This window comes from Schistocerca serialis, chromosome 3, assembly GCF_023864345.2.
Source record: "Schistocerca serialis cubense isolate TAMUIC-IGC-003099 chromosome 3, iqSchSeri2.2, whole genome shotgun sequence".
Taxonomy (NCBI): Eukaryota; Metazoa; Arthropoda; class Insecta; order Orthoptera; family Acrididae; genus Schistocerca; species Schistocerca serialis.
Window position 1 is genome coordinate 1,024,297,609 of NC_064640.1, and position 20,089 is coordinate 1,024,317,697.

At 35.6% G+C, this 20,089-nt stretch overlaps 1 protein-coding gene across 4 annotated transcripts in view; it reads left to right on the forward strand.

Moving 5' to 3' along the window:
* LOC126471483 (serine/arginine repetitive matrix protein 2-like) overlaps positions 1 to 20,089 on the forward strand; it is a 155,716-nt gene that overhangs the window by 97,138 nt on the left and 38,489 nt on the right. For all 4 annotated transcript variants that reach the window (XM_050099687.1, XM_050099690.1, XM_050099688.1 and 1 more), the window contains 2 exons: positions 7,999 to 8,255; positions 13,712 to 13,779. In XM_050099687.1, coding sequence (XP_049955644.1) covers positions 7,999 to 8,255; positions 13,712 to 13,779 — 325 coding nt within the window. The remainder of the gene's footprint in view (positions 1 to 7,998; positions 8,256 to 13,711; positions 13,780 to 20,089) is intronic.

Consider the following 20,089-nt stretch of genomic DNA (forward strand, 5'->3'; position numbering starts at 1 on the left):
AGATGTTTCACAGTTTGCAAGAATTTCTAATCAATGGAGAAGATAATCAACCATGAATGTTTTATTGTGGCATTTCTTTACATCATAGAGTGAACAACAGCCAAAATAAAACATTGAGAACTACTCCTAATAAAAGTAGTTGGAATATTCATGAATTACTTAGGGTTACCTGATACTTTATGAAGGATTTTCCTCCAAGGAGGGCAACCTTCTCAAACATCACTGACTTTTTACAAGTTTCCTTTCAAATTTTCATGTATAAGCTGTGTTGGAAATATTAAAGTCGTGAAAAGACCTCTTGAATTTATTCCACATTTGAAGAATTATTTTGCTCAAGTATGAGGGAGATTCAAATATAAAAGGTAATTGTGCTATTGTACTGTGCAAGCAGTTCCAAACGAGATGGTGGTGTGGGGATCTGAAGGTCAGTGTGTAAGGGAGTGGGAACCAGCTTGGTTTGCTGCTGCACTCTGTTCTGGCCTCAATACAGCTATGAGTGAACAAGAGATTCCTTCATCTGTTGTGCAATATTTTATCATAAAGATTTTAACCCATGAAGGGATTAAACTCTTGGAGATTTTAACTTGTTTAAAGGCACAGTTTGTGGATGCTACATAGTCCTAAAACTGAGTGTTTATTTGGGCCAGACAATACAAGGGTGGCTGAGAAAGTGTAGAAAATGAAGGTCATGCTTGATGTCCAAGGTTAAGTCTTTCAGATGACATCTTCTGAGCTGGTTGGTTGGTTGATTTGGGAGAGGGGACCAAACAGGGAGGCCATTGGTCCCATCGTATTGGGTAAGGACAGGGAAAGAAGTTGGCCGTGCCCTGTCAAAGGAACCATCCCAGCATTTGCCTGAAGCTATTTTGGGAAACCACGGAAAACCTAAATCAGGATGGCCAGATACAGGTTTGAACCATTGTCCTCCGAATGCGCCACCTCACTCAGTCATCTATGCTGTTTGAGAGCTTAGTGAAGGTGATCGCCAGTGTACTGTTGAAGAAATTGCAGCAGAAGTGGATATTAACATTAGGAGTGCTCGTACAATTATCAGTGAACAACTCGGCTTTAGAAAAATTAGTGCTTGATGGGTTCCAGAGTTGATAACACTTTGGAGACCAGCCATTTAGAAGAATATCAAGCCTAGAAAGTGGCCGTTTATGCTGTTATTTAAAGCATTACTGGCACATATGTAATTGATGTATCCTGAAGAATTATACATACTGAAAAAGGACCAACCTTCAAGATTTATTTTTCATATTTAGTTCTCTGACAGATTACAAATTTTAAAATAATGACAACAGAAAGTGTAGCTATCCTCTTGAGAAAATAGTGTGAGGCAAGTTACTGAGCAATTTATCCATCTTGAGCTTCCAAAATATTTTGCTCACTCAACAAACATAACATAGTTGTAGCAGAATTAGAGCAAACTGTGAAATCAAGGAAATTACATCAGTGTGATCATATTGGGTCAGCCATTCACAACAGCAGCTGTTACATTTGCTAATTTTTTTAAAAATAATTCTAGTAAATGACAACAGAGGGTAACACAAGTCTGTACAATGTTCTCGTATGAAATCAATCCAATTTTTGAGTGATAGGTGACTCACATGTTGAGAAAATCATGGCTTGCCTGTATTTGGGTGTGGTGTTTCTAACACAAAGTTGTGGCCCAAGCTATGCTTGTGCTTGGCCTCCAAAGTGTTAATGGAACAGCAAAAACAGGTCAGGTTGAAGATCTCTGAGAGACTTATGAATTGATTCTGGTAAGAAGGGGAGGATTTCCCTAAGCACATTGTCACATGGGATGAGACGTGGGTCCATCATTAAACTCCAGAATCCAAAATGGCAAGGAGGAGTGGTGAAGAAAGGATGAAGCCTGCCCAGTGAAGACCAAAACTTACCTCTCAGCTGAAAAGTTATTGAGACTGTGTGTTTTGACAACAGAGGAGTGTTAGTCAATAACTTTCTTCGTTACAACTTACTACTGCCAGTCATTAAAGCCACCTACCAAAACAAAAGACCAGGAATGTACATCAGAGCCGTCATCCTTTCCATGAAAATGCTAAGCCTCAGCAAGCAAATTTGACAAGGGACAAATTGGAGGACATGAACTGAGAAATCCTCAACCAGCCTCTCTACAGTCCAGCTCCCCCCCCCCTCCCCCCCCCTCCTCTGCCCCCAAAACCACTGGCAAAAATATGTAGAGCATGTCAGAAGCTATGTAGAAAAAAAATTGAAGGTGTCAGTTGTCTAAATAATTAATCAGTAAAGAAAAAATTCTGTTAGTGTCTGAAACACCCTTATATATGAAAGGCCACCAGAAACTAGAAACTTTGAAAAAAATAAACATCATTTAGAAGACCAACTACTTCATGTAACTCGAGAAGTTTTTAACTAAGTATTAGCTAAATGACTCTTCTCCCCTTTTTGTACCAAGATGCTGAAATGGCAGGGAGCTTGGATCTGTGAGTGGTAAGGTGCTGAGCATTAAGAAGATACTCATTTTCAACACTTTTTTTTGCCATGGGCAGATTTAAGATGAACAATATTTATTAGTCACACAGGCCAAATTTAACACAATGGTAAAAAATTAAGCTTGAGGGAACACCACAGTAAGTCACCAAAATCTTAAATTACTATCCTTTGGATGATTCAGAGAACTCCTTTTTTTAAATTTATGACAAAGCAAAGTCTCTGTCACTTAGTAAACATTAGAAAATCACCGCAGGTGCACTAAGTGCATTTAACAATTACTTTGGCTACTTGAAAATCAATATTACAGTGACCACAATATGAATAAAACTTCAAGCTTTTAAAAAGAAACTTTATATACACACTATATAATGTCCACATTGCCTAAATAATCTGAAAGGGAGCAATGGCAAAAATCAACAAGTGCAAGCAGTTGTCCACAAGAGAAACCAGGGACAAATTCAAAGCAAAATAAAGGGGCTGAAATACATTGATTAGCCAATGCGTCTTGAGCTACACCCACATCCCAAATGATTGCTTTATTCAGTAAAGATCCTAAAACAGGCACTTAGAGTATACATTAAATTTACATAACAGACAAATGGTAAACAGAACATGTGCTTCCAACCATAACAGAGAAAATCTGTGCAAACAACTGAGTCTGTTCAGCCTGCAAGAACTTTGGTTAACAGAATAAAATTTACATAACAAAATAAGTTACAATATGCACGAGCCTTTTACTTCTGACTGAGGAACCCAAAGAAAATAACGTAGCCTGTTTGATGCACAGGTACTTAAAGTTTACAAGCAGTGAAAAATATTAAAGATACCTAAACCTACAAAATACATGCACAAGTGGCACAGAAAAAAAGGAAATCTCTTTTTTACAATTGAATCAATGTAAAATGTGGACACATCCTTATTTCCAGGCTGCTAATCCATGTTGAGGACATTGGCCAAAATAGTGGCAGTAGTATAAGCAAGGCCATCTTAATGGTAAGAACACCAAACAAAACTCAGTAACAATAGTACAGTGATTTTCATGAACTGCAATGGGCACTCTATTGCACACAAGACCTGGAACTCACCATTTATTCCAGTGTCAGGCCAGGGTGAATTAAGAATGGTGTATGTGGCCATGCCCACCAACCAAGGGAGCAAGAAACAGGCCCAGTTGAGCTCCAAAGTATAACCTGCTACCACAATAGCAGAGGGAAGTAGCGACTCTCCAATAAACATAGGCACATTCCCCAACGTCTGCCATCTAAACAAGGTGAGTGGACCTGCATGGCTAAGAAGTTCAGGCCACAATGGAGAGAGACTGCTTCACTGACAGTCAACCTCCAGCAGACCACCACTTAAATCCCACCCAAGGTGCAGCCAGGCCGCCACATGCTGGGATGCCAGAGAAGCCATAGCTAGGCAATGGATCCAAAAGAACCTTCAAGATTGAAAGAATCAATATGAGTGTCCATGCATGGCTCAGATTTGTTCAATTGAATGTATAGCATTCATAAAGAAAACTTATGGAAATGGCAACAAATGCTACCCATTGATGCTAACAAAGCATGTAATTGTTAAACAACTTTTTGTGTAGATACTGGATTGGGTGTCACTGTTGCTAGTAAGAACTACACGGAAAAGGATACCCTTATTTTGAGAAATAAGTGCACAGGTATTTTGGAAAGTCTGTGTCAAAAAATTGCTGAGAAGAATCCTTTGAAAATAAAGATTGTCAAAGGTGGCTCCTGTTCATCACCTGAAATTATGCCGAGCTCGGCTCATGTTCATCATCTGAAATTATGCCGAGCTCCAGTTTGAGAAATTCTTCAGTGACAATTGCACTGGAAGTTGTTGTGAATATTGTGAAAAGCAGCTGAAACAATTCAATCCTAAGAAGGACAGACTTGATCACTTTCCGATGAATTAACTGCAAAGTTTGAACCATGAACTTCATCAAGTTTATATAGAAGCTGTTATGCATGTTTCATGGACATGCTGCAGTTGAAAGAGACATTTATATTAACAGATAAGTTTTACTGGAAAACCTACAAGAAGATGCAATTGTTTCAGAAAGAAGTGTTTACAATGCAATACAATAGTTAGGCAGTTTAGTTAATTGTGAGAAACAACTGAATGTGGACATCTCAAAATCGATGATACTAGCTGTGAAAAATGGTTCATCAAAAAGGGTACAAGCCTTAAGAAAGAAGGAATCTGATGCAAATGAAGCAAAAATTCTTAAAAGGAGAACAATTCAAGAAATAAAAGAGCTCAAAGAAAAAACAATAATTACAGAAGAGACAAAGAAAGAAGCTGAATTTTTAGGTATTGTAATTTCAAGTTTAGTTAAGAAACTTAAACACTGAATATTTTACTGTGAAACTTAACATTTGACATAAATTTTGTTCTTTTATAATTGTTGTATTGTCATAAGGAAAATTAGAAGTTTTCACTATAAGACCGTGTTAAAACAATTTGTATTTTTAATTATGTAACAATAAAATATATTTGAAAGTAACCATACCCCATCCTAGGTGATAGGTGAATGTTTTTATAGCATTTGATGAATGATATATTGCAAGTCATACATAGTCACATTGACATTGAGTTTAAGGGATATAGGAATTATTACTACATTCAGCTGTCATTTCCACCAGCTTTCAGGTTCATTAAAACATATTTTTGTCATTGTGCCATGGACATTTTCAAGAGATCATGAATTTAACTAAAGAGGTAATGAAAAAGCCATGAAGATGTCATAAATTTGATCCTGTGAAAATCAGTAGATAACCCTGTGTATGCATTGTAAATTGCCAAAACATAATTCACCAGCTATGTTACACACTGAACCATATTCTCTCCAAGTTGGAAAATTAGAGTAAGCTACCTATCATAAAACTGAGCATAATTTCATAGGTTATTGTGTTAGGCCATTGTGTTTTATCATGTGGAAACAGTAAACCTATTAAGAATAAGTACCAAAGAGAATTGTTAATGCTGATTTTTCAAGAACTTTATTTTTCTTTGATTGAACAAATTAACAAATTGTGAATTTGGATGTTCTATTGATGATAGTAGTTTGTCAAATCACTTAACGTAGATGTCAGAACTTAGTGTGTGGTATTTTGCACTCTACTAGTTGTTGTTGATCTTCACTAGTACATATCTATACTAATGAAACAGTTGTCAATGGTCTCTAGATATCGCTTTGATCTCATTGTAGGGGTGCCAAGCCAAGTATGTGTTTACACATTTAATTTGGAATAACATTGTTTTCTTAAGAATATTCACCCATTCATCATTTAAATTATTCTTTGTCTTATTTATGTCTGACTTTTTTTGATTGTTTACATATTGTACTTGCTTATTTGCATCTATTGCCTCTCATTTCTCTCTTTATTACTGCCGTACTTATCTTCGTTAGTTTCTATAACCTTTAGCAAAGTCAGTAGCCTCTTTGGGATTGGATTTTGCCTCTTATCTCACGAACAAGTTCGCTTCTTCCTTAAACATCGATTTGCCGCTTTCCTATACATCCATAGTGATTCACTGATGATCTGTATATTCAATGCCACATTTCTGTAACTTCTGTTTTCAATTATCACTTTAAAATCAAAAGAAATTAATACTTTCAAAAGTTTGAGATTTGTCATCTTTATATGCTTTCACCTTTTCTAAGTCCATAAAAAGTTCCTGCGTTTGAATTCTTGTAACGATTATGAGGAATGGGATTTGGTCTAGTAGAAGAGCTTCTGATTCGGCTAGAGTGTTGTGTACATATGAAGATAGCTACATGTAAAGTTCTGCACAAAGACAGAATACTTTGTGGTGATGCCAGTGTGCTGTCTCAGTCACATGCAACACACCTCTGGCTGTTTTGTATCCGGACACTGACAATGCTTGGATATTTGTCACAGGGAATATTGTTGCTACTTCCAGCTCTTTCCAAACATTTATGTATGTGAAACACCATCATTTATTAATGTAATATTTGTTATGTTTGTTTTATACCACCAATAAACAACACCACAATGGCAAAAGGGCCAGCCATGTGGAGCATGGGAAGAACAATTCTTTAACTGCCTCTGTGTGTATGCTGTAATTGATGTAATCTTGTCCTCATGATCCCTAAGTAATTTATGTAATGATAAATATATCTGAAAATAGCTATCCTTATCGTGGGTTAGAGCTGAATGTTTGTATAGAATTTGATGAATAGTATACTGCATGTCATACTTAGCTTCACTATTCATGTTGACATACAGTTTAAGTGATACATGAAGTATTACGTACAGTTTTCATCAACTATGCCTCCAGTGAACATTTCAAACATTTGCCAATTTCTTAGTGCTGACATGAAACTAACTGTTAAACATTTAACTTGTCCTATTTGCACACACTGCAGATGGATGTGACAGAATGATGCTGTTTGCTTTGTGTGTCATTTGCTACTCTGTCTCTTGCTACTGTATATTATCTGACCTCTCACCTCCTCATAGGTACAGTACTACAGTATGTGCTAAATTTAACCTGAAGTGTACAGTCAAGTCTCTTTCATTTAACTTGCTTGCCAGTAGAATATGCATTCCAAGTGTCTCCTGGAGCTTCAGCAGCCAAAAAATTCCAAATAGTGTGATAGTTCTCTGTGTTGACAAGTACAAGGGCTTGGTCAAATGGAGCTGTGTACTGTACAATAACTGTGTGTATTATTCTCAAACCAAACAAAATAATTTTACTGCTATTTGATTTTGCTGGTCTTTAAACAGTGTGAAACAAAATCTGCAGCACCGAAAGTTTGCACTTTCTGTCCAAGTCTTATGGTAATATGAAGCCAAATGAGTTTGCCTACCTGTACTTCCAGTGAACATTTCAAACATTTTCCAATTTATTGGTAATTGTGCACTTCTTATGCACCACAAAGCCTTACATCATCAATGCTGCCCCTTTTATATATATCTCTTCACAGAATGCCAAAATTTGATATGGAGTTTTTTTTTCTTAAAAAAAAAAAAGAGGTTATTTAGTAGTCTCATAGAAACATGGAACACATTTGCTTCGAGAGCTGCATAGAAGCATTATTTAAATTTTCATAAAATGATCAACCACCAGATGCTGCTAGGTATTAATGCAGTGTTTCTAAATGTCTGAATATTATAGTCCATTACAATTGAGATGCTGTAAGAAAATCCTTGAAATACAGCAAGTTAAATAAGTATACTGTTTATGCAAAACATAAATTTAAAGCTTTGAGCTTGATGGAGGCAGCAAAGGCACGCACTAGTGCATGGGACACTCAAAGTTTTGCTGCATGAGCTGTTTCAGTACTTGGGGCTCTTTAGTGTTAATGCTGGTCTTGGGAAAGGGAGGGAGTTGGGGGGGGGGGGTTGTAATACATTTCCTGAGTAATGGATTTAGAATTATAGTTCTGTCTATTCTAATTTCTATGATACATATAGTATGGTGAAAAAATATTAATAATAAATAAGAGTAACACTAAATGTGCCTGGTAAATTTTTCTAGATTCACCTGGTGAAGAAAGTAAGGTGATAAAAGTTACATCAGGTGGATCGGGCAAGAGGAAGAAAAGATCAGACTCTCGGAAAAATTCGTCTAGAAAGTCCAGCCGCAGAGAAAACAGAATTAAAGTGCAGCAGTTGGGAGAGCAGTGTAGCCCATCAAAAACAGAATCAGCAGATGAAAGCATGGAGCATACTGATATAACAGACTGTGACCTCAGGGCAGAGCTAAGTCGAAGACGAGCAGAAAGATTACTTAAGGTGAGGAAGTTGTGTACTTCTTGCTTTTAACATTACAAAATTCATATTTTTTTCCTAAATATGTCATGTGTTGTCCATTTAGTAAAGCTTAACATTGTAGGCAATGTTTTCACTGCAGGAAGTTACTTTTGTTCGAAATTCTGGTTTTGTTTGCAAATGGAATGTTTTAATTGACTAAGCTATCCATTCGTTATTGTGAGTGAAACCAGTCTGTAGCACTTTCATTAGTTCAGCTAAAACAGTGGTATACAATTGGGATACACATATCCCGGAAGGGTTCCCAGGGGATATGTGAAGACATCTCTGGGGTTACACAAAATTTAAAATAAGCATTATACATGTTCATTTAAATATGTACTTCTTTTCACTATTTAAAACTGATTAATATATTGCTGTGGATTAAGTTGTTCCAGATGCAATTAACACACAACTAATTAAGCGGATGTGTTGTTGGGAATACAAAGTTGAGCATAAAAGTTCCCTCCAAATCAGTTGAAGAAGAAAGGAACATTGCCAAATTGTAGTGATGGTTTAAATTACATTTTACTGAAAAAGTGTGATGACGTCACTAATTAAAAATTATTTGAAGCTAGCCGTTAAACATGTATTCAGCCATTCATATGTGTGAAAGGTGAATACATTATGCAGAATATTACGTCACCTGGTACAAACGTACAAACCATACCTGTGCACACAAACCTGTTTCAATTTTACTGCCTTTGAAAAGTAGCAGGTAGTATTTCATGGGTGTGAAGTAGTAGTGTTCACATGTATACATGGGTGCTTCAACTTCACAGTTAAGCCTCTCTCTAGCTGTCACTGTAAACAGGCTGTAACCGCTTATGCACCCTTCTGGACTGCTAGGAGTGACAATTGGAGTCCATAGTGCATTCAGTTCTGAGCAGAAACATTTGATCATTTTGGCATTGTTAAACCATTATTCTTGACTGGACTCTGTTATTGTGTGTCATCACTGTTATTGTCTCTCCAATATTTAGTTTCTATTGAGATACTTTGGGTATCAAAGCTGAAACGCTCAGCTGTGTGGTAATGGAAGAAATATGACTGGGTACAAAGGAATCCTCAAGATTTGAATGTGATATACAGTATCTGCAAGGATGATTTATATTCCAAATCCACAGTAATTAAAGAAATTTAAAGTAAATTAGTGAATGACGTTAAAGATTTCTCATGGAAAAAAAATACTTCAGACACGTGACACTACATACTTAAAAAGCAAGTGATTTAAATCACCAAACAATTTTAAAAATGTTGTATCTTATGTGCTTCCTGTTCATGTCACCTCAGCATTTAATTAAAGAGAATTATCTGTGATGGGCCAGGAAGAGAGAGAGAGAGAGAGAGAGAGAGAGAGAGAGAGAGAGAGAGGGCTTCAATACATTTAAATAGAAATATTATCCATGTATTTAAAACCAACCAAAAATCCATATTTAATGCCAGAAATACAAAAAATTTGTAATACATTTGTAATACATTTTGAAACTATGTCATTTGTACAAATATCTAGTATAAGTTAGCAACCCTAGTCATGGTTCATATATAATCAGGAGGGCTGAAAAAGCAACCAAGTGAAATCACTGAGTGGAAAACATTTGTGTAGCTAATCTGATTACAGAGACTAGTTTCATTAAGTGATTTCATTAAAATGAAAAAGATGATTGAACAAAAATGGTCAAATGGCCAACTGCTAATCAAAACTAAGTAGTTCTCCCATCACTACTGGTATGAAGTACAATGAACAGAACAATAGCTGGGCCCATTTCTTCCCCATCTCAACTCTGTTTAAATAAAGCTAGTAATTACTGTGAAGTGCCTGAATGCATTAATTTTTCTTTTCTCATGGACACCTGCTGTAAGGAAAATATTTGTCTTCATCATTCAATAGGAACTTCACATTTTTGTGTCAGTTGTAGAGATTAGACAAGGAACTGTTTTATAGCTTGTCAAATATACATTATTCAGAAATAATCAGATGAACTGTGCAGAGGGACTGTTTTAAAATGGTGTCTCTATAGTAAGTATTTCATTTCAACAAATTAATCTCCCAATTTATAAAAGTAGTCTGTAATATAACATCAAACACTGTCTTGATTTTTCTCCTTTGCTAGTCACCTTTGCAAAAACTACATATGCAACAGTTTTGCTGTTGCTATTACCAGCATTTAATTAATAATATGTGACATGTATAGTATTGTTTATGTGTTTAAAATTCATGTGTGTATGCCCTGCATTTTTGTGCTATGTGGCACTACTCTCTCTTGTGATAGATGCAACTGCTCATTCAGTAATTTGTGCGTTAGGCAGAAAGGACTGTACAAATCACTGTTATAAGTGTTTCCTTGTGTGGCACAAATTAAAAGCTTCAAATTTTTTTGAAATGTGTGCAACAGCTATATTTTCGACAATGCATTTGATTCAGTGTATTCTTCCTATGTGATGCATTTCTGGGTAAGCTCTGAAATGTCAGATTAGACTATTTCTGTGTAAGATGTATACAACTCATTAGGTGCACCAGTTTTAAAAGCTAGTAGTTTTATTCTCACTACGCAGTCAGAATTCAGTCGATATTCACCTTTGTTTTCTGGGGTATGAGACATGCTGCTCATTAGTGCTCAGAGAATCATCAGCATCTCATTTTAAATTTTCAGTAATCTGGTTATGTATAGGCAGACTGATGAGAACTGCATATTAACTAGTAAGTGCTTGATTTGATTAATTTCTGAGTAGTTGACCCATGTGCTCTGGATTTGACAGTATTGTATTTATACATTTTTTCCTTTATTGTCTTACCAATACAGAGTCTACCTACAGGTCTTATTTCTTCGGTATTTACAGTTATTGTTGTAAGTTATTGTGCATCATTTGTGTTAAAGTCTGATTTCCTATTCTACTGTGCTGGTAAGATTGATGTTTGCTGTGTAAAGTAAAACCTGTATTAATGAACCTGTTTTTAATTGATATTTCCATTGATACTAGTGAAACTACCATAAGAACAGTATTACAGAAACTCATGTTTAATAAACTGTGCTTTAAGAAAAGTTTGCTTTTGAGGACTGACTATGAAATGTTCTGCAAAATTAAATCTGCTTTCACAAAGTTTGCCAGATGGTTTGTGACTGTTTCTTCCTTTTTTTCATTTCTTTAAAGTGATGATGAATTAGTGATAGAGTAAACAGCAGTAATTTTCAAGTAATTCTTTTGGTTTGTGGGTAGATTATAGAACCCCTAAAATAATTTTGTGGAATGAGATATTGAAACATTTCAGTGGTTCTACAGAAAGAGAGAACCCAAGAAATCAGGCTGATGCCTGGGACTGATTTGCTTACTGAATTGATTGACTGAATGAATCAGTTCGAAGGACCTTTTAGTATCTTGTGTGTAATTTTCAGAGGGGAAGGTGTGGCTGTGGATATGTAAAATGTGGAATAGTAGAAGGAAAATGCTTTGCTATGCTTACTAAAAATATACATTTAGTACAGGTGAAATTGGGGTCATTTATAATTGATTTACCTGAAAATCATATGCTGTTAAAGAGGCAAAGCAGCTAAGAAAGAATGATGGCACTGCAGATAGAAGCGGAAAGTTGCAGAGATTGATAACTGTGAAGTTAAAAATTCCCAGTTTTTTATTTTTATTTTTTTTCAAAAACATAAAAACACACTACTGATGGGTAATGTCTCAATGGACCTTATGGTGTTTTTAATAGAATGTAAGAACCCTAAACAGATGTAGCAGGAAGAAAGATTGTACTTTCTACTGACTGATGCATTCCACATCCAAACGTAACCTTATTTCTCAGGAACATTAATGTTGTGTTTCATCTTTCTCATGCACAAGCCTTTGGTCCTGGGAACTATATTTTATCATTCAGTGTGGATGAGCCACTTCTGGCCAGCGGTAACTTCTGTCAGTACACTACACTCAAGTAAAGAAATAAACCACTACCACCACCATGTCATTTATTTTCTTCTTTTTTTTTAATTATTTTGTTAAAAATTGTTTTTCAAGAATGCTTCCTTCAACACTTCAGTTTGAGATTTTGCATATTACTTGCAAGTAAAATCCATATCAGTTTCATGAAAAATGTATAGTACTAACATATATTTCCGAATTTGCCAACAAGAAGTTATTTTTATGTTAAGCTATATTTTAGGTTCCAGAACAGGGTGAGTTTGTGATAAATGAATATGTATATGGCCTAAAACCATTCACATTGTGGTTCAAGATTACTCCTTAGGTAGAGGAAAGCTACTCAGCTAAAGTCCCATTGAAGAAAAAATGTGTTGGCCCAAAGAGATTGATAAAAAGAACTTTTACTGTAATGGTTTTTTTGTGCTGTGTGGTTTTGTGCAGATGTTGCACTGTCAGTCAATATCACTGTGCATACTTTTTGACATACTTTGTCTACTGTGTGTGTATGTGTGTGTGTGTGTGTTGTGTGGTTATTATTATTATTATTGTGGACTTACAGTTTGTGTAATAATTGTTTGAGAGTGTTTCATGAGTGATGTAACATGCTGCTGTTCATAGCAAAATTTATTGCAGTAGCATTTCAAGTTATCCAAGAGATTTTAATAAAAATAATATAAAATTACAGATTTCATTTTCTCAGTAGTTATAGGAGTTACTCTTTCTACTTTCTATTACAATATTTGCCTCTGTTTTATTTAAAATCAGACAACCTTGTAGACAAAAATATTTTTTTTCCATGTGCTAGAACTTATATGTATTACCAAAGTACAACTGCTAGAGTGATGTCTAGGTAAGAAGGCAGGTAGCAGGGAAATGTACAGTGCCAACGAGCAGTGTTGCATGGGATGCCTCAGCCGATAATATCATTCTGCCACATCCGTCTATAATGTGCGATTTGAGGTGCACATAAAAACACTTAACATTGAATTTCATGTTAATGTAGTTATGTTGGTGGTGTTAAGCCATTGTAGTATTGATTATGGATAATGTAAAGCAAACACAACTGGTATTACATTAACACACAATAGCATGTATACATATTTTTTGAGATATACAGTTATCATTGTAAACAGAATGAGATTTTCACTCTGCAGCGGCGTGTGTGCTGATATGAAAATCTCATTCTGGAAACATCCCCAGGCTGTGGCTAAGCCATGTGTCCGCAATATCCTTTCTTTCGGGAGTGCTAGTTGTGCAAGGTTTCCAGGAGAGCTTCGGTAATGTTTGGAAGGTAGGAGACAAGGTACTGGCAGAAGTAAAGCTGTGAGGACAGGGCGTGAGTCGTGCTTGGGTAACTCAGATGGTAGAGCACTTGCCCGCAAAAGGCAAAGGTCCCGAGTTCGAGTCTTGGTCCGGCGCACAATTTTAATCTTTTAGGAAGTTTCATCATTGTAAACAGTTATATTAACATTGTATTTAAATCACAGCATTTATTTTTCACTGAAGTCCACCGAATGTTTCAGGCAGGATCATTACATACTGCACTCCCTACACGGTTACTGCAATCTGCATTTCGGGGACTTGTTAGCGGGTGAGTAAATCTATTCATTCTCTGCCAGGAAAATTGTGAACCTGCTTTCACATTTGGAGACAATTGTGGAAATTGTTTCTAAGATATATCTCCTGGTCAATATCTATAAAATTACTGGATATCAGAGTGTTAAAAATTTGGTGATTTCAGATTTCAATGAAAGTGTGCTTTATAACAAAAATGTGTTGCATATTTACTTGGGTGTGAGACTCATAATTGTGCACTTCTCCAGGAAGTTCTAATTTTTGATAAATGCTTATAGTGTAATTTTCTCTGGCAACTAATTGATAAGCAGAATAAATTTATGGAGAACATTAACACATTTCAAAGAGCATTAGTGATTGCCATGCATGTGCTGTTCATCAGTTTCCTAAACATACACTGGTAGCTGTTGTTTTTAAAAGTAAATCAACCGTAAAAAATTATCTATATCAAATTAGCCTATGACCATTTCCCATGTATTTATGGCTGTCACTAAACAACATAATATACGTTTATGAATTGAACTTGTTATTTGGTTATTGCATTTAATCTCATCTTGATCATTTTCATATTAGCATTTTTCAGTAATAGCTATAAGAAAATTAATTTTCTGATTTTACTTGCACACACTTCATCATAATTACATTCTTAAAAAAAATATATTTGTCCTTTGCATGCTGCAAAGTGTTTCTTCTGTGAGTGTATCACTTTCATAAAATAAAGAAAAACTGCCTTCAATCACAAATTGTAATTTTAATCCAATGCATGATCCATTTTGAACTCTGGGGGCTCATCTTCAGGTGCTTGACAGCCTACACCTTTTTTTTTCCAAATTTAAGTTATCTCTGGTCCTAGTAAAATTGCAATTATATGTTATAAATTAGCACATTGTTAACTTACTGTTTCCAGTAGTGAATACATGTTTTTGAAGCACAGTATAAGTAAACATGTTTATGTAGGTATACACACTTTCCATTTTACAGCACATTTGTAAACATGAGTTGAACAGATCAAAGAATTTCAAATGTAAAGATGCTGCATTTCTATAAATAAACAGACACTATTATTTCAAAGAAGATACAAATCTATTACATTTATTACATTATTAATTATATAGAGATACTGTTTGTAAATCAAATGTTTGTGAGTATGTCAAGTGTGGCTGTTTGTTATCAAATAGTTGCCCTGTTAAATGTGTGTACCTTTCAGGAAAAATACTTTTAAAATTACTGAAAAACCTGTGGCTGCTGAACTCTGTCTGTTCATTCAAGATGTTTTCAGAAGATTTTTCCTTGTGTAACATTATTTCTAATTGTTCTAGCAGATGAAGTTTTTTTAACATGGTTTTGTGTGTGGAGTAGAGTTTGCTGTTGGGGATGTCACTTTGTCTGTATCTGTTAAGGTACATATGGTTTGCTATTGTGGTTAAGTCTAAAAGCATCAGTGTGTTCTTTGTAACATGTATGGAATGTTTTTCGTGTTTTGTATATGTAGAATGCAGGGCAACACCTACATCGTAATACTAACTTCTAATGTGTTTTCTTATTGGTGTGTGTGTTTTCTGTGTGAGGTAAGTTTGTATTTTTTTAGAGTTCCATGGATCCACGTGTAAAGAATTCACAGGATATAGAAATAATCAAGTTTTTCAAATTATTGTTTAGCACATGATTACATTGAAAATATGACACGAAAGATAAAAAATATAGATGAGTAACAGAAACTTTGAGAAGTTTAACATAGGATTACCATTCACTCTTCATTAGAAATACACACACACACACACACACACACACACACACACACACACATTAAGTTATGCTGAACATAGGCAAGGGATCATATTGTGCATTGTGACTAAGAAATTTATCTATCCTATAATAATATCCATTTGGAAGTAACTGCCTTAGGTTTTCTTGAAACTTGGTTGTGTTTCCAACCAGATCTTTAACCTGTGATTGCAGGGGATTAAAAATCTTCACACCACTGTACAAAACCTATTCTGTGCCATACTCTGATTTTTTTAAAAGTGGGTATCAAGTTTCCTCTGGGTGTTGTAGTTATGGAAGGAACTATTGGTTTCGAGCAAGTCACTGTTCGTAGTAGCAAAACATATCAGGGGAAAAATAGATTGCACAGCTGTTGCAAAATTTTGAAGATTTCTAAACAGATTTCTGAATGAGTGCCTAGGATAGACTCCACTCGTAATTCTTATAGCTCGCTTCTGTACATAGAACACACTTTTTTTGCTAATGTTTGTTTTTTTCCCCAAGAATACTATGCCATATGTTATAAGTAATGACAATAACCAAAGTATGATCTCCCTAATGTCAGATATAATTCTTAAGGCAAATATTGCTTTGCTTAATCTTACACACAGGTTGTGTAAATGGAAGTGTCACTTCAGTGTGCTGTCTATATCCACACCCAAAATCCTGGAGGACTCAACCTTTGAGTCTTGGGATGATCCATTTTTAGATTTATTTTTTCTGCAACATTAGTATTAGAGGAGAAATGAACATAATTTGTCTTTTTTTAGATTGATTGAAAGACCATTAATTTAAAATCCATTTACCACATCTGCAGGTGTCTTCTTTACTACCTCACTTAACATGTTTCCTGAAGGGGTACTAACTAATATATTGGTGTCATGAGCAAATATTGTGACCTTTCCATGTTCTGCACGTAGTGGGAAATCATTTATAAATCTTAGATAGAGTGGTGACCCCATACTGAGCCCTGGGGCCCCCAATGGCAATGGAGGCCCAGTCTGAAGATACATTGCCAGAGTGAATTCCTTCCATGATTACCTTCTGATTTCTACTATGCAGGAAAGATTCGAGCCATTTGGCTACTGTTCCATTCATTCCTAAGGTTTTGGCTTTATTCTGGAGAATACTGTACCTAACACTGTCAAAAGCTTCTGACAGGTCACAAAATATTCCAACTGTCATCACATTGTCATTTATGAATTCCAAAACATTGTCAACAAATGTGTGTATTTCATCCTCTGTTAATACTCCTATCTAAAAACAAAACTGGCTATTGCTGAGGATGTCATATTTACTAACAAGGGAAACTCTCCGTCAGTCTCCCCCTCCCCCTCAGATTTAGTGATAAGAGGGCCCAGTGGATAGCCCATCAAAAACTGGACGCACATTGAGCGTGAAAATGGGAAGAAGGTATGCTCAACTGTGAAAAAGAAGCAAAATAAAAACAGTGAATTCTTGAAGCTTAACGGGTGCCGTATAGAGGGAAGACAAACAGCTGTGGAATCGTGGTTAAGTGGTCATAGTGTTGGACTGTAAATTGGCAGAGCCGTGTTCAGAACTCCTTCACACCATTTATTTTTATTTATTTATGTATTTTTTCACATTATCATGAACTGTACATCTGGTCATTGAAATATTTGTTCTCTTCTTGTAGCCTTAGCAGCTGTCATAATATACATTGGTTGTAGGATATGAGTCACGTGGTAAGAACATGTTACCGTAACAAGTGAATGTGATAAATGGTGAGAGCAGGTGAGATACCACATAGACGTCTCACAGAAATGAAAACAACAAATAAATGATTGTGAACTATGTTACAAAAAGGAATTCAAGAGTAAAAATTTCCAAAACAGAACGCAACTTCAAAAACATTAAAAAACATGTTTTGACAGAGCACAGAGAAACTGTGTGCTCGTGAAACTGTTGTGTTCATTTGTTGCAGCTTATGTAACAAATGTTTTCATTATTTCTTTGGGAGTGACCACATTCACATTCCTCTAAACTGGGCAAGGAGGTATGTCTCACTCACTTACCAGGCATACAAATTAGGTGTGTCGGTGAGAGATCCCTATCATATGACACACCTACTGTCACTAATGCTGTGTATGACACACCAGACTTGTTTTCCAGTGGAGGATTCGATTGACTTGTCAGCTTGTCATCAAACATTTGCAATTCCTGTTTGAGAGCCACTTCCTTTCGGCTACTAATAGAGTAGTTGTGCATAATCAGCAGTCATTATGGGTCCCTTTCTTACACCTTGCTGTTGCAAATGGATATTACACCATGACACAGACACAAATTTGAATACAGCAAACGGGGGGGAGGAGGAATTGGCTGAGGGAGGTTTGAACACAACTCTCCCACTTGGCAGTCCAACACCATGACCACATAACCACGACGCCATTGCTCTGTCAGGCTGCTCTTTATTGCGCTTCTTGGGCTTGGATCACTCACTGTTCCTATTTTGCTTTTTTTTCACAGTTCAGTATACCTTCTTCCTGTTTTCATGCTTGATCTCTGTTCAGTATTTGATGGACTATCCACTGGGCCCTCTTACCACTAAATCTGAGGGGGTGTGATGCAGAGTTTCCCTTATAAGATGCTCAATGATTCCGCTGTGCATCAGTTTCTCCAATACCTTAGAAAAAATGAGAGTACTGAAATTGGTCGATAGTTTGTAGCATCTGCCTTTTCTCACTTCTAATAAACTGGCTTTATAAGTCCATATTTTAATTTGTCAGGGACTACTTCTTCCTCAAGTGACATATTAAAATATGGCAGAGGAGTGTACTTATTTTTCTGTAGCAGCAGAATTTTTACTTTTTAAAGACAGTTATTTTTTCTATTTCCTTCACTGTCATTTTCCAAAAATGCATCTCATCTCTTTTGCTAGTTCAAGTGTAAGTAAGAATTTTATAGCTTTATTTACAGAACCCAAGCACGCTGCTGGATTTGTAATAGTTATGAAGTAATAGTAGAAAATATTAGCCTCCATTTCAGGGTAATCTACTTTACTGCAATCATTTCTTAGACCAATCATTTCTTTTGCAGCTGAACTATTCCCTGCCTCATTTTTCACATATTTCAATATTGTCTTCATTTTGTTATTAGATTTATCAGTTTCCTCTTTTAAGTACATCGTTTTGGGTTTTTGTATTTCATACCTTAATATCTTAGAGTACACTTTATATTGCCTCATCATTTCAGAATTGTGTTACAATCTAGCTGGTGCATACAATTGCCTTTTTGTTTTATATGAGATTTTTATGGCCAGTATAATCCATGGTGTAAGTTTATTGTTACAACTAACTGTTTTTCTTTGAAAACATTTCTTCAGAAAGACTTTTAGATTGATTAATAAATCCACCAAACTTTTGAGTTAACATCTGCTGCATTATATTCTTCAGACCAGTCAATTAGTTGTATTTTCTGTCTGTATGTCTCCATTGTCTCTTTGTTTATTAGCCTCAATGTTTTCCAGGCAGGTTTTGATTTTAAATTAAGACTGAACTGAAGGACAGTAAGAATTACAGTATCAAGATCTGATTGTCCATTTAAGACCTGACAAACTGTCAAGCTGTTGTGCCTAGACTTATCAACAAAAACACTATCAGTTAAAGTACTAGAATGGTCAGTCACCTTAGTGGGAACATCTACTTCTTGCACTAAATATTAAGAACTCATCAATTGCTGTTACTAGTTTCAGCCAAGAAAGTTACATTAAAGTCACCTAATAATAGGATTGAGATTTTTTGTACAATTTTGACAAAACTACTTCACAGTGTTTGAGAAAGATTCCATACAGGTGCCCTGTAAATTGATGGCAACTAATGTATTATTTGCTGTCAGTTCTGTGCCACACACTTCAAAATATGGCTCAACACAAAAACTACTTAAGTCTAGGGCTCTAAACAATACATTATTTCTAGCATAAGTTGCTACCCTGCCTTTCTCCATGAGTGGTCTGCAAAAACGAGATGTTAAACAGAATCTACCAATGCACAATATGTGAATTCCACTAGTGGCATGGTGTTCAGTGAAGCATAATATAACAGGTTGCGTTTCATATTCAGTATCATTTAGATTCATTACTAACTGATCTGTTTTACTTTCTATTATATTGATTTGTTTAATGTTCAATTGTGGACTTTACCTGCTTGAACTAGTACTATCACTTAACTACTTCTCATTTGATGGTAAAATCTACCAATAGCAAGAAGGTTTAGCTATGGGTGACAGCATGTCAAGACTCCTGGCTGACATATTCATCAACCAGTTAAAAAAATAAATGTTTTGAAGGGAAAATTAAACTTGCTGAAAAAATTGTCTGTTACATAAGATCTGTGTATGAACCACTACTTATGTCTGATGACACAAAAGCTGAACTTGTTACATTATTCAGTTCACTCCACAATAAAATGAAGTTCACAGTTGAACCAAAAACAGAGCAATTCATAAATGTCTTAGACATCACTACTGTTAATGAACAGCAAGAACATAATTTTTATATTTACAGGAGACCAACCTACACTGATATTACGATACACAAATCATCA